The 15901-nt window shown below is 35.7% G+C and overlaps 1 protein-coding gene across 14 annotated transcripts in view; it reads right to left on the bottom strand.

Annotated features, from left to right (window-relative positions):
• Positions 1–843: 843 nt before the first annotated feature.
• LOC128967332 (sodium channel protein type 2 subunit alpha-like) overlaps positions 844–15901 on the bottom strand; it is a 41473-nt gene continuing 26415 nt past the window's right edge. For 10 of the 14 annotated variants that reach the window (XM_054381431.1, XM_054381419.1, XM_054381423.1 and 7 more), the window contains 10 exons: positions 15355–15472; positions 13377–13531; positions 12219–12392; positions 9381–9503; positions 8827–9108; positions 7033–7090; positions 6118–6251; positions 3067–3171; positions 2381–2651; positions 844–2027 (listed from right to left, as the gene is read on the bottom strand). In XM_054381431.1, coding sequence (XP_054237406.1) covers positions 844–2027; positions 2381–2651; positions 3067–3171; positions 6118–6251; positions 7033–7090; positions 8827–9108; positions 9381–9503; positions 12219–12392; positions 13377–13531; positions 15355–15472 — 2604 coding nt within the window. Of the gene's footprint in view, positions 2028–2380; positions 2652–3066; positions 3172–6117; positions 6256–7032; positions 7091–8826; positions 9109–9380; positions 9504–12218; positions 12393–13376; positions 13532–15354; positions 15473–15901 lie in introns of all 14 variants that reach the window. The other 4 variants (XM_054381424.1, XM_054381425.1, XM_054381427.1 and 1 more) reach the window with 2 other exon arrangements.

Below are 15901 nucleotides of genomic sequence, written 5' to 3'. Positions count from 1 at the left end.
TTTTTTCATTTCAGTAATTCCCTGCAGGCAGAATTTGGCATTGCGTCTTTTCTGTGAAAAGAACTGTTTAAATCTTTCAGGAATTATGAGATAGCTTGGACTCTGAAATAACTTTTTTTCGTAGTTCCATGTTTTTCAAAACAGAAGTTGTCTGTGTAGCATCATTTATTTATTTTACTGTATCTGAAATGACTGTATAATAAATTAAGAATTACTAGAAAAATATTAAATAAGTATATTAAACCCAAGAGAATCCCTTCTCTATGTATATTTTGGGGTTTGACTATCATTTGCTGTTGATTTGATCTAGATCCTGAGGTTCAATAATCTGGAATCTTGGGTTTCTGCTTTAAGAAGTGACTCAAAGAGAACTATGTTCACATTGTGATGCCACAATCATATATTCCTAACATTTGTGTTCTTCTGCAAGGGTATTTAGGTTTTTTTCTCAGCACAGCAGACTTACATATAACAGTATGTGAACTAAATCAAACGAGAACACAAAAAGAATTGCCATGCATAGAACATACATAGGAGATGAAATGTACACTGTGGATATACTTATTCCACAAAAAAACAAGACTTATTAGGACTGGAAATTTTGCACTCTGTTAAAGGTTCCCACAGTCCAAGTAGAAATTTTGTGTCTACTCCTTATTAGTGCCAGATGCAAGTTTGCTTCCTTGCTAGCGAAGAGTCGTTGTCTTGGTACAGGCACTGACAGCAGCAGTGGATAACTAGGTAAAAACTTCTGATTTTGGCATAATCCTCCACAAGAATGCTATTGATAAAAATGCCATCTTCTCAGGCTTGTCAACATTCACCATGGACAATCTCTGACTTCTACTTTTTATTTCCTTTTCTGTCTTTCCCCTTGTCTTCTTTTTCTGATTTGTCATCTTCATATTTTTCTTTTTCTGGTTTTGTTACACTGTCGTAAGAAGGCGGAGATGTGGTGGGTGCAGACATACCCATTTTCTCTGGAGGTGAGTTTTCACTTAGCTTACCAACGAACATATCTTTTTCCATAAGCAGATCAACCCCATCTTTCCGATACATAAATGAAAGTTTCTTTACTGATTGCCTTAAAAGATAACGTCTATAAGCACGCTGAATGATAGTAGCGGACACTTCCTCCTGTTTTCGTTTCAATGTGGTTGTAATTGGTTCATAGGAGACTTTGGAAGGATTAGCTGCCATGAACCGATCTTCCATCTGTACTCTGAGGGTGTCCATCTCATCACTTTCCCCCAAAACCCGCTTTGTGAAAGCAAACAAGATGTCAAGGCAGTGAATTCTGTCACCACTTACCATGGGCAGGTCCATTGCAATAAGTTGAATTGTATTTGGTTTTGGTATATTAAGAGGAGGATCCAGAGAAGCTGCAAAATCAGATAGTTTGCTATATTCTATGAATTGCGTTACATCTGGATCATATTTTTCCCAAACCTCATAAAACATCTCAAAGTCATCCTCACTCAAGGGCTCAGCACTTTCTTCAGTAGCAACACCAAAGTTCTCCAAAATCACAGCAATGTACATGTTCACCACTACCAGAAATGATATGATAATGTAACTGACAAAGAAGAAAATCCCAACAGAAGGGTTGCCACAGTCACCTTTCACAGAGCTCCCCGGATGAACTTTGTTAGGGTCACAGTCTGGCTCCCCACTGTTAAGAATTGGGGCTAGCAAACTATTCCAGCCAGCGGATGTGGTAATCTGGAACAGGCAGATCATGCTGTTGCCAAAAGTTTCAAAGTTGAACATGTCATCAATCCCAACTTCCTTCTTAACATAGGCAAAGTTGGACATGCCAAAAATCGCATAGATAAACATGACCAGGAACAGCAGCAGCCCAATGTTGAACAAAGCAGGAAGAGACATCATCAAGGCAAAAAGCAGAGTGCGGATGCCCTTAGCGCCTTTAACGAGACGCAGGATTCGACCTATTCTGGCAAGTCGGATGACTCTGAATAGTGTGGGGGACACAAAGTACTTCTCAATCACCTCAGCTAAGAACATACCTATGAAACACAAAAATAAAATTAAAATGATAGCACTTGATCACAGATTATACATTTTTCACAACAAAGTCTGAATAAAGAATAATTACCTGTGGAATTAGTGGAAATTATAATTAGAGATAAATTTTATCTGCTATGGATAATTTTACCTTTTTTCACTGAATTCTTAGGGGGGGGAAAAAAAAGAGTACTAAAACTGATACAGAATTATTAGGAAAGTTATTACTCTAAAGTATCATTTAATTTCCTAAATAATCAGTAGAAATTAAAAGTTTCCTCTAAGTTTTAAAACTTGACAGAGAAAATGCATATAATACATATCTTACTACATTTTAAACACAGGAATTTCTTACCTACTATTGAAAGAATAACAACCACAAAATCAAAAATATTCCAGCCAATCGTGAAGTAATAATAACGGAGTGAGAACAGTTTGAAGACACATTCTCCAGTGAAAAGGACCACAAAGACCAAGTTAATCCAATATAAAATATTTTGCATCAGTTCACTCTGGTCATCTGTTTCTATCATCATCGTAACCATGTTCAGACAGATCAGAACCATAATAATGATGTCAAATGCTTGCTTTGTTACAATATCAAACACCAGACCTTGCAATTTGTTCTGAAGGGAGAAAAAAGAAAAGGTGATAGTATCTTGTACATAATGAACATCCTTTTCCTCCCTCCCATTTCCTCCTTTCTCCCTCAAAATACAGAAACAAGCGAAAGGCAGACAAATCTAAGAAAAGCACTGTCAAGCAACTTCATTTGCCAGCTCTAAATTTTACCCTCAAAACCCAACAGGCTTCTATTTCTTCAGATTCTTTCATTCTCTACTTCCTCAGGCATAACAAATATGAGAGATTTTCCCTGCAGAACAGAAATATGTACATGTTTCAATTCAGAACAAAGAACTAACTTGAATTAGGCTTAAATCATTTTAGAGTTAAGGGAGATTTTATTTTTTTTTTATAGTAAATGCAGTGCTGCAATTTCTTCCCAAAAGTAGATGATACAATAGCAGCACACTTTCTTACCGCTGGTCTAGGTATAGGCTTTTGTGGTTTCTTGGATCCCAGCTTCTTCATTGCATTGTAGTATTTCTTTTGCTCTTCTGTCATGAAAATGTCTTGACCTCCAAGGTAAAAATCACAAAAATAAAACAGATTACAGCCAGGCTTTTAAATCCCCTAATTCACGGCATCGCAGAGCACGGGTTTTATGAATTATGTACTTATTCTAATACATTGTTACCAAACCCAAAATACCATAATTATATCAAAAATTGTTAAAATATCTTAAAAATCTTGATGAAAATTTTTAAAAAAACACAAGAAACAGAGAAAACCCACATAAATTCTACCAATTTGTTATTAAAAAGACCAACAACCCATACCTAATTCAATTAAATGCATAAAAAAAATCCTTGTAAAATATACATTCCACAGATACTTATAAATCTAATAACACAAACTCCACATTATAAATCAAGTCACCAGAAATAAAATAAAATTAAATGTTCAAAGGTAGAAACATTCACTGAGAGCTCATATGCCTTCAGGGAAACCACATGAGGAAAAAGAAATAAGTGACACTACTCTTCAGGATGCACATTTTATCATTTGAGTACAGGTATCCCAGTTCAAATATTTTTGCACCACAACAGTACTTCCATAGTGTATATGATGCTTGATAATTCCTCTACATTGCACAGAGATCATCATAAGCATGGTTGTACTCTGGAGTTTCTTGCCTGAATAAAAGGAGAGCAGTCTGAATAAAAGGGTATCTAAACTGATATTTCTAATACATGTGTGGAAACACTTGTCAAAAATTTATTTATTTATGTTGACAAGTAACTTCTTTTTTTCTTTAATGCATTTGTATGTATATTCCAGGTATTCAAGATTCCAAAGCAGTGGCATCTGGAAATGAATTTCAGGGTCACAGGAGATTCTGCGACTTTGTCGCATTGACTTTATCAAATGCAGTGTCAGTCTTACTGAGAAAGCAATGATGAATTTGAGTGAAGACATATTTGAGTCTTTTAGCTTTGGCTACATATAGACGTGAAGATTTAGAAGTCAAGAGATCCTGTTTAGCAAGCTCTCTTCATCACCCAAATACTCAGGTAAAATTCAGTTCTTAGACAGTAAGGGTTTTGGAAGAAACCCAAGAAATTAATGTGCTGATTATGGTGGAAATGTGATGTGAAGAGATTCTACCCAGTGAGGAATGAAGGGGGAAAAAAATAAGGCTACAAAGAAACTGTCATTGAGCTGGGAATTTCTTCTGCTGCCTCACTGATGTAATGTGAGTGAACAAGTCATCTTTGTCTCTGTGTATTGTCCATAGGGAAAATAGCTGTCTTAGGATGAGGTGCTCCTCACATGCATTTGAGGACCAAAATGGTTAGGAATTTGACAGTCAATGGCATACTTTTTTCCCCTCATGGGAACCAATGTAATTAAAGCAGGATACACACATGGACCAAAGAAACGCATAGAGTTTAACTATACAGGGACAGTACATTGCAGCATGAAGTCTTTCCCTCTCAACATTGCCCAAAATTGAGAATCTCAATGGTGTGAAGGCAGAACAAAGACCAAAAAAAATTACTGCTGGGTAGCCACACACTGCATGATCTGCACATTTCTACAAGCACGAGCATACTATAAATTCAGAAGTCAGGTGACAAATGTTTGCTAATTTGCTACATGAAACTGAAGAATAGCACGTACATACAATTTTCCACAGACTAATTGTTTGTCCTTTGTGATAGCTGCAGTATCTGAATTTCTCGGTGACAGGCCCAACAGTAACAAATGTACAATGGGTATATACCACACTGACAGAAAAAGCCCTTTATCAGTAACCCTTCTCTGCCTTGACTCATAATGACAATAGACAGTGCCTGTCAGATGAATGTAATAGAACTTTTAATAATTTCATTACTGAGTAAGGTCACCTTATTACATACAGACTGCCAAAAATGCCCATAGCGTGTATAGAATCTTAGTTTTCCTCTCCAAGGATAAGAGAATGAACCATATTCCGCTTAATTACTGAAAGCCCCTGATGTTTACTCCAAGGGAGGTGCAAACATCTTGGAGGATGAACATGTTATCAAGATTGGAACCACAAACTCATCCTTTCTATTCTATGGGTCTGCAGTAACAGACTCAAAGTATTTGAAGACGCAACATATGAAGCTGCATACTTCAAACTCAAACGGAAAGATATACTGGAAGTTTCCACTTCCACTGTAGGAATATTTTTTTAATGCAATGAATCAAATTTGACAAACAATCTAGAACCACAAATGAAGAAATTATGTATTGCCTTTCTATTATATAACTCATTTGAAAAAAAAATTAATACTCCAGTATGATTCTGCTTCAAAGGTGTATGGAAAAATAAGATTACTGTAGACCCTAGACAGCATTTATAGTTCAAACTGCAAGTAGTAATTTGTCTTTGTAGTCTGCATTTTAATCTGTTTAAATGCTCCTGGAGTTCTTGACACAATCATGTGTTTATTTAAATAACAGAAACAATTTCAGCTGAGAAGAAATACTACACATTTTCAAGCACCAAAAATGTTCTTTCTCTTGCAAAATCACTACTAACTCATGACGCTCTCTAACAATACAGAACAGTATTTTCAGCATTCAGCTTGTTTGTATTGGTCTCTGCTACACAATATCTCATCAGTTTTGATATTTGTAGTTTTGCATATACTCTACTTCCTTATCACCTGTTTGCTTTAATTAACTAACCTGCGTTTTCACATAGCTTTGTCACAGCACTAAAGGGTAAGCAAAAACCAATACATAACTTTCTTATTTATAACATATCACTGGGTTGTACAGGAATGCGGAGAAAACAGTGCAAGTTTAGATTACTTCAAATGCCTTAGAAAGTAGACTATTTCATTATTTTTAATAGAATAAAAGGAAATGTTAATAGCCAATTTCTTTTTTTTTCTATTACTAGGAGACTTTAGAAACTCATATTTGTCCTTGCATACATTTGCCGAATGCTCAAAAACAATGAAGTATTGTGAAAATGAAACATGTGATACTTATCTTCTTTTTTTGTTGGTTGAAGTTATCTATGATGACACCAATGAATAAGTTTAGGGTGAAAAAGGATCCAAAGATGATAAAGGCAACAAAGTAAATATACATGTACAGATTGTCCTCATACTTGGGCTGTTTTCCTGTCTATGCAACAAAGAAAAACAGCAATACATCACAAATAACAGTTGAGACAAATGACAGAATACCAAGCAGGAATAGAAGTTGCATCCAATTGGACAGCAATTCCTTGACTAAGGCTAAAACTGGCTGTTTTGAAGCTATCCTGCAATTGCCTTATCTTTGAACTTCAAAATCTATTTAATACAGGTGTCTATAACTGCACACAAAGACCTGGCATTCCTCCCCTTTCTCTCTGCCAGTTCCTCTCTAATGACATTTGATGTTTCATGTAATTCCTATTAAATACGACAGAAATGTGCAAATCTGAAAAGCAATTCAGTTCCTTTGGACTTCCTGTAAATCAGGAGCTGGACAGAGGAAAAATGCAAACACCAGCATTAAGAGAACAGACAAAATTCAGCCATTTTATTTTTTGACATTGATGGAGTTTTGGATTAACTATTGCAGGTGATGTCACTTGATTATTTGGGTTATTTTTGGAGAACCTGGAAAAATTTGTGTCCTAATCTGTACCATCTCAGTGACATAAATTAACAGGAAACCACATTTCATTAGTTTTGTTACTTATATATGGTTTATTAACTTACTAATACCTTATGTAGCTCTACTGTTATAATTTATTTTAACTTGTTAGAAGTATATGCACTTAACTAACTTAGAGGCATAGATTTATATGGAAATGTATTAATATTTTACTTTTTATTTATTTTACTTCAACTGCCATTCAAAAAGCATTACACGAATCTTACATGTTTTCACTCATTAAATTTTATATTGAACTCACTTCTCTAGAATCAACTGCAGCGTACATGATCTCCATCCATCCTTTAAAGGTTGCCTAAAACCAAAGTTTGTTAATATTAGTATCAGAGCTCTGACTTTGTAAACATTCTAAATAACACACTGTCTTTTACAATGTATTTGCCCCCACAAAAGATGAAAAGGACTATTGAAAGTCTGGTAAGACATGAGTGAACTATTCACAGGAACCAATTTACTTGGAATACTTCTCCCTAATACTTAAAAACAAGCTGCGTGAGATGAGTTACAGTCAACATCTCAGCACGACAAAAAGACTGCAGTTTACAACAAGGCTCTCAGTTCTAACTTTCTGACTACCAAACTTGAAAGAGGTCTCCAAAAATCAGCCACCACAGGTTGGCATTTTTCAGACAGAAAATGTCCACCAGTATCCCCAAGATCTTCAGGGATGTTCTAAACCTATTAATCCTCCAGTTGATACTGAGGATTGCCCTAGTCCTTGAGCAGGACTTTGCATGTGTCTGTGTAGAACTTTGAGCTTTAAATGGGCCCACTCCCCAAGTCTCCCAAGGACCCTCAGGATAGCATCCAATCGCTCTATGTATATCAGCCATACCACTCATCTTGGTCTCACCTGCAAACTGCTGAGGGTGCACTGGATCCCACTACCTGTGTCACTAATTAAACTATTAAATAGTACTGGTCCCAGTGCAGACCCCCGAGAGACACCACTTGTTACTGTTTTCCACGTTGACATTAGGCCACTGGCTGCAAGTCCTTGGACACAGATATCCAGCCAATTCCATACCTTTCAAGGGGGCTTTCCATCAAATAAATACCTCTAAGCTATGGTATTAAGTAAAACCAAGGTATGAATGGTATGTTTACTGGAAACATTACACAGCTTAACCATTCTATGCAAGACATGTTTCCAAATGCTGAAAGCACTGCTGTCCTCTACACTGGTAATTTATGCAATTGCCTAGTGCTATTTAGCAATAGCTACTGTTACCCCCCGAAGCAATCTGATGATAGCTTGCTAGCACAGTACTAGCTACTAAATACTACCAGTTGAAGATGTTTTAAAGACAGAATAATTATAAAGTGCTTATGAGCACAAACATTTTCCCAGAAGCAGTCTGCAAGCAAACTCAATTAAAAATACATGTTTCTGTCCTATTGGCTCAAATTTACAGATGCTGCCCCTAAAAAAGACTTGTGCTTAGAAATCTAACTCTAGCAAAATTCTGTACTTGGTTACCCAGAGTTTAAAAACAAGCTGAAAAATATCTCTAAAAAATCTATTTCACAGTACGGGATAATGACTGGAGTGAGACTAGTAAGAATAGTGAAAAGGTAATGGGAAAAAAAAAAGAAAAAGTAAAAGCGAATTTAAACTATTTTTCCAAATCAGTAGCTGTCTCTCTTCTTGTCTGAACATCAGATGAGCTCTAGAATGTATCTATTTAACTAGCGTGGTAAAAAACTAAGTCAACATGCCTTAACATATCAGGTGAATAAAAGAAAATTAATCCTAGCTATATTTAGAAAATATATTTTTGTAGAACATGAGCTGATGCCACTGAGTGCCACAGAACTTCATGTCCATCCATTAGACATTCCTCCTTTTCCACAATGGCTATTGAATGCATCAGAACTTTACTGTAATATTAACTTCATAGAACAGAATTATAAAATCAAATCCCATATCCATTCATGTACTGTAAAATAACACCAAAAATTATGGAATTAAATGTTACTACTACAAAACTTAAAGCTGCAGAATTGATTTATCAAAATTGATACACTTACTACTTGAAGCAGAGAAAGGTAACCAGCTCCAACATTATCAAAGTTTACTTTTACATTTTGCCACCGAACATCCGCAGCAGTGGCCATAAGACTTTCACACACAGTTGCATTATTGACTTCCTCTGGCGTGAATTGCTCACCAGTTGTGGTGTTAACACAGTGATAGAACTTGCCAGCAAACAAATTTACTCCCATGATGCTGAAAATCAGCCAGAATGTAAGACAGACCAGAAGTACGTTCATAATGGATGGGATTGCTCCAGTAAGAGCATTAACAACCACCTAGTATATAAACACAGGGAAAAAAATTTAGAATGATTATGTAAAGCAGTAAAAAGATTATTTTTTTTTCAAATACAGCAAAACAAAATGTAAAACATTAAAATACACAGAAGTAATTAAAATAGAAAATGCATAGCACATATAACAAATCAAACATTGCTAGCCTTGAAAACAAGACATGCAGTTCAGTGGTCCTCTATGATTTTATAATTAGGCATAATTTAATGGATTTTTAAATACCTATTTTTTTAAACACTTTCTTTTATTCTTACCCTCATGCCTTCAAAGCGTGACAAAGCTCTTAGAGGTCTCAAAGCTCTCAATGTTCGGAGGGATTTAATTGCACTAAGTTCTGAGAAACCAAGGGCATGAGCTACTAAGCTAACCAAGGAGACCTAGAGTAAGCAAAAGAATTTTAATTATTATTTTTAGTAGCCTTACAATAGAAATGTAACACCTGAAGGAAAAAAACTTTAATCTGGATATCAGAAAAAAGCTCACAGTGACCCTACGCTTCCAGCAAAAATTAACAAAAAAATTTAAACAATTACAAAATTGCCTGTAATTTTCAGACCAGTTTAAACAGATACCTTCATCTCTAGAATTTTCATCAGAGTGCTAGTGAAAAGAATGCACATCATACCTGTGCAAAATGAAGGGCAATTTGGGTAAAAAGGATTTGAATAAAAGCTCATGTTCTCAACAAACTCAATCAAAGCCTGAAATATACTGAAAACCTTGTCTACATGACACGCTACAAAACAGAGCTCTACTACAGATGCATTATTATAGTCACGGTAAAATGTGAGGTAGCAGCACTTGCTTCTGCTGATTTGCACTTAGAATAGTTCGCATAATAGGTCATGTGCTCCAGGCCCTTCATGAGCCTCGTTGCCCTTCTCTGGACATGCTCCAGCATCTTAATATCCTTCCTGTAATGAAGGGCCCAGAATTGAAAACAATACTCTAAGTGTGGTCTCAGAAGTGCTGAGTACAGGTGGGTGATCACTTCTCCATTCCTGCTGGCCACAGTGTTTCTGATAGATGCCAGGATGTCATTGGCTTTATTGGCTACCTGGGCACACTGCTGAATCATGTTCAGTCAACCAGCAACCAACACCTTGAGGTTCCTCTCCAAGTTGCAGCTTTCCAATCACACATCCTCAAGTCTGTAACTCACCACAGGGTTGTTGTGACCCAGGACCCGGCACTTGGCCTTGTTGAACTTCATACAATTAACCTTGGCCCTTGGTCTAACCTGTCCAGATCACATTGTAAATGCAACTGGAACACATCACTCTGAGAAACTGCGGATGCTCCAAGCCTGGTAGTGCTCAAAGCCAAGTTCTATGAGCCCTGAGCAACCTGGTCCTGCTCATGGTGGCCCTGCTCATGGCAGTGGGGTTGGAACTAAACAATCTTTACGGTCCCTTTCAGTTCAAACCATTCCACGGTTCTGATTCTGATAGCAAAACATGGCATCCCTAGTTTTATGCTAAGAAGACAAAAATCCATCTGAATGATTGTTGATGAGTTCCCATTAATTAAAAAATTATCATACTTTTTCAATTAACATTTAAGTCATAGCTAAAAAAAAAAATCAGAAATCTATGGTGTTCATAAGAAGGTAAATCTAAAAAATAAGCAAATAAAAGCATATATTCAGTGTCACTCAGACTATCTTAAACTTTTTTTCCCTTTGCCTTGTTGAGGGTATCTTGTTTTGCAGAATTTCATCCTAAGGAAAGGGGAGAATCTTTTATACTTAGTAGAGATCAATACATCTGTTTTTGGGAATACATGTTGATACTTTAAGTATATATTGGGCATTCACAATAGAAAGAATGGAGGGGATGTGAAAGAAGAAAGTGGAGAATTGCGTTTCCCTAAAAAATGTATGTTGTTTCATGTCCCTGAGTTAGTTAATTTGCTCAGAATAGGGATTCTATGCCCCTAGCACATAACTGATGCAAAGAAAGAGAATCACAGTTAGATGAATAAGACAGATAACAAAGATCATTTGTACCTTTCTCACCAAAAGAGTATTTAAAAAAGAGCATTAGGAAAGTTTCAATTCTATTGGTAGGGGGGAAAAAATTTCTGTCCTAGATTCCAGACACTATCTGATCTTTTCCCCGTCCATTTGTTGAATTTCCACTCAAATGTCTGTGCAAACAGAAAGAACTCATTTATAAATGCATAACATGCAATATTGCTACTTTCATTATTTACTTTTCAGCTTCAATATGAGCGTTTATCATAATTGTGGGGGGAAAAAAAATCTGTTACCTAAAACCTACTTTTTTTCATGTTATAAGAATTCAGAGAGGCAAGAAGAGGCATTCTCTGTGACTGGAGACAGACCCACAAAAACCAAAATAATGTCAAGCTTCCAAAGAAGAATCTCTAGAAAATGATGTGTTAATCAAAAGTGAAGAGTTGCCCTGAAATCAGACTCACAGCCCAATTCACAGTAAGCACCATAACAGTCCAAATGAGGATAGCAAATGAACTATTTCAACCTTTTTATATTGATCCATAGGTCATCATTTTCCTCAATCTTCTCTTTATTCCAATTGCTGCCTTGGTGTCCCCCCCCTACCTCTTCTATGGCTGTCTTCCTGATAAGATCCTCCCCTGCATTTTTTGCAGTGGCTCATTAAGCCCATGATCAACTGGTCTATCCCAACTCTATGCGCTCACTTAAATTTCCCATTCCTTTCTGTGTCTGCCTCCCCCCTTGTTCCTTTCACCAAATTCAGAAGACTGAGGTCTAGTCACCTAATAATCCTACCTCACTAGACAAGAACCAGAACAGTAAAACAGACCAAACACATGGCGAAAACGTTAGCACAAATATAAAGACAAATTTAGTTACTCACTGAATAATTACAATGGAATCTCATTCGTTGCTATGTCATTTTATTTTAAACCAAATTTATATTTTTCACTGTATATGTATATATATATATATATACACACACACACATATATACATCTCTCTCTCCCTCTATATATACACACACACACACATATATGTCATATTGGAGTTACATAAAGAGACCTGCCCAAACAACAGAAACATACTATTTAGAAAGTATAGTACCTACATCAACAATCAGGAAGTCCAGCCAGCACCAAGCATTAGTAAAATATGTCTGAAAACCATAGGCCACCCATTTTAGCACCATTTCCAGAATAAAGACATAAGTGAATATTTTATCAGCATATTCCAATATGATTTTTATAGTCTTGCGCTGTTCAATATATATATCTTCAAAAGCCTGTGAAGAACGAGTTATGTACAAGTCAGATATTCATAGGTCTCTTCAAACTACCTAAGCCAAAAGAACTGAATTAAGAATGCCAAATTAAAATCACATTCAAATTTAGATGTTTTACCTTGAAAAGCCAGCATGAGCTGGGATTACAATTGCATTCTTTCTGCATTTTAGATTTTACCATTGTCTGATAATGGAATTACAACATAATGACTGAAGCTGGCAAAAAGGTTTTTAGAAACATTAATAATTGTCAACACAGAATTACCATTTGTCACCTTGAAAAATGCAGTCAGGCTCAGACAGAAGGCAGTCTCCCAATTACAATAAATTCAACTAACAAAAGTGAATTATGAGCTACAGTGACCAAATACTATGTTGCTAAAAGATCATGTTGAATTTCAGTAACTGGAGTTGGTGGCAAGGCTTTAGCAGCATAAGGCTGTAGGGGTGGCCACTGTGAGGAGGTAAAGGGGTACCTTGTGTCACAGGAAGAAGTTCAGTCCACCAATGAAGCTTGTGGTGCCTCACGAAAAATATTTAAGAAAGGGCAAAACACCACAGGGCAATGTGAGGACTGAAGAGTAACAGTGGGGAAACTACCCTGAGAGAAACTGAGAACATGATCAAGCATCTGTACTAATTTGGGGGGCCATTTAAAGTGGTATGCTTGTCCCAGTTATTCTCTACAATTAATTTTGTATAATTTTTATAATTTATTAAACAAGATTTTTAACGTATTCCTTTTCATCAGCATCCTCACACATATACACAAATAATTTTGAATTCTTCAAAAATTCATCGGCTGAATGTTGACTGCAGAATTTTAACGACTTATTGCATAAGCACTACACAAAATACTCTGGGGATTTAGTTCTAAGCTCTCTTTCAAGCCAACTTTGTGTTGGTGTTTTTTGTGTTGTTTATTTTCTTTATGAACCCAGATGTATTATAAAACTATCTTTGATAAATATGTGCTCTGCTTACAAGGGCTCCACTGCTGAGAAGAATCATGAAGACAATGAATGTTTCAAACCAGTTGTGTTCTACTATCTTGTAGCAGGTTTTTCGAAGGTTCCACCAGATTCTTCCTTTTGTGCTTTCCATACTGCCTTTACAACATTTAAACTTCTGTGTACAGCCTAACGATACAAATAATGACAAACTGTTATACAGAAGAATTTTCATTATCCTGAAAAAACAAAATTACTCTTATCTAGCTTCTGTTTCATGAGGTCCAAATTACTGCAATTTATGTTTCCAATTACTGAAAGTTACTTAAAGCTTCTCAGTCTGGTACTTTAGATGTAGAAGAGAGTCATCTGAGGTAATTTTCATCTATAATGACATTTAAAAAAAAATTTAATTTACATACAGATATTTAAAATACACATGGAAATTGTCAGGGAGCAAAAACAAAGAGGATAAACACATAGATCTTATATAAACTAGTTCACAAGCACAGCAGCTTCTTTTAACAGTACGTCAGTCTCAGCTAAAGTTCAAATACATCACATAGACAAACACCCTTCATCACCCTGAAGAATGACCTCTGCCTCAAGGGCTGACTAAGGGTACCTCTTGCATGACAAACAAATGATTTAACTGAAGATTGTGAGAGCTTTTCCATCTGGTACAGATTTATGGCACTCATCCACAGAATTCTGCCTCACCTTGGAGAGCTCCCTGCCTTGTCATGGGGTGGGGCCTCAAGGCATGGTTTTCAATGAACTATCTGCTTGCCTAATAAATAGCAGCCTCATTTCTTTAAAAATTATTAATCACATAGAAACATAACCAGATTTAAATGATTTTAATAGGCCCCAAAGGTAGTATTCTAGTTTTCCTGTGAGTGTCACTAAGTTCATATGCTACAAGTAAGTTATGCTATATTTCATCAGCTCAGATAAAACAGCTACCACTGTGAAGAGCATGATTTATGTTGCCTTCAACTATTCAAAATGGAAAAAAATTACATTACGGAAAAAAATAATTTTATGCCCAAGAATTGATAGACATCACATAATACAAGGATAAGGAAGAACTGTAATACAGTGTCAAATTGAGAAGTGCACTTTTTATTTTAAGAGAAGAGTTTGAAATATTCAGTACAGCCCCACACTGCAAAACAATTTTGCTTTTAAAGTTGAGTGAAATAGTATTTCAAAAGACAAGAGTCCTAGCCTAAGGCAAAGGTCTTCATAACAGTAAATCAAAAAGCATGGGTAGGATATTTTGGTTTTAATTATTTAAACTGTGACTTAAAAGGAAAGTATAATCTGTAGTCTCACAAAAATGGGAAATACATTATACAGCATATTTCAATAGTCCCTTAAAGAGTACAGATATACAGAACTAAAATAAATCAAAATTGTATACTGTTAAGTATACATAAGCATACTGTTAAGACTTCTTGAATAAAAACTCGTTGCATCCCACATTGTATTTATGCACACATACCCCCTACCTCCCTACCCCCCAATAACGGTGTAATGTCAAGAAAATAAGTCTACTTTTGAGTCAAACTTTCCAAGACCTGAATCACCCACTGGCCTCTTTATGGCACTATGAAGGGACCATGGCTAATTCTATGATTCTAGTTTAAATCTCTCAGTGAAGTGAATCTGGTGCAGCTTGATTTTGCCGATTTCTCTGCTCATAATGTAATTTCAATCAACATGCTTACTGATTGCTAAGGATAATTTTATAGAAGTGTATTTACTGTTTATTTAAAAGAATTATAAATGATCACATACAGATTTAATTTTGCACCACAAAATGCATCCATGGACTTCCAGTACAAGTATCTAGAACAGGCAAAATTAATTATATCATAAGAATAGACAAACTAGGATCCAGGACTGCTGTAGCAAGTATCTTTCTTGAACTGCCAATGGCTGTTGCAAACAACTGAAATGCAATTGCCTACCTCAAATTTGATTTCTGTATCTTCTGTAAAACATACCTTCTGTAAAGCATGCCTGTAGCTCTGAACCTTTTTCTGGTTCAGTCTCAGCTTTTTCTTCTCCAAAGAGAGCTAAATTAACTGTACTTCCTTCAGATGAGCTGGAAAAATTTAGCTTCTGAAAATAAAATTTGAAACAGTTATACTTTACTAATATTTACTATTTTTTTTAGAATGGTAATTAACTTTAAACATGCAACACTGTGTGCAAGTAATAATAAGAACAATATTTGTCACCAGAAATACAAACAAACATTCACATATAGCAGTCAATGCTGTTGAAATGTGCATAGATCATCCACTTTGTACTTAGAAATGACAAGGCGTATCACATCTTTCACTGAATTTCAGAATTTCTGGTATAAATGTAGTATAGTCAGTCAAAATTAACAAGTACTAAGAAGATTTTATGATACTTATTTATTTTCTTTTCTGCTATTATTTTCTTACTATAATTTCTCTGGCAATATTTTAAACCAATAAGGGTTATGTTGTATGCTTTAAGATGATGTATGTTGGTTAGTTTGTTTGTTAGAGCAGTCCCCTC

Source organism: Indicator indicator, chromosome 5 (genome assembly GCF_027791375.1).
Source record: "Indicator indicator isolate 239-I01 chromosome 5, UM_Iind_1.1, whole genome shotgun sequence".
Taxonomy (NCBI): domain Eukaryota; kingdom Metazoa; phylum Chordata; class Aves; order Piciformes; family Indicatoridae; genus Indicator; species Indicator indicator.
Note: the sequence above shows the minus strand (reverse complement) of the source record. Positions and strands in the feature narration are given on the sequence as shown.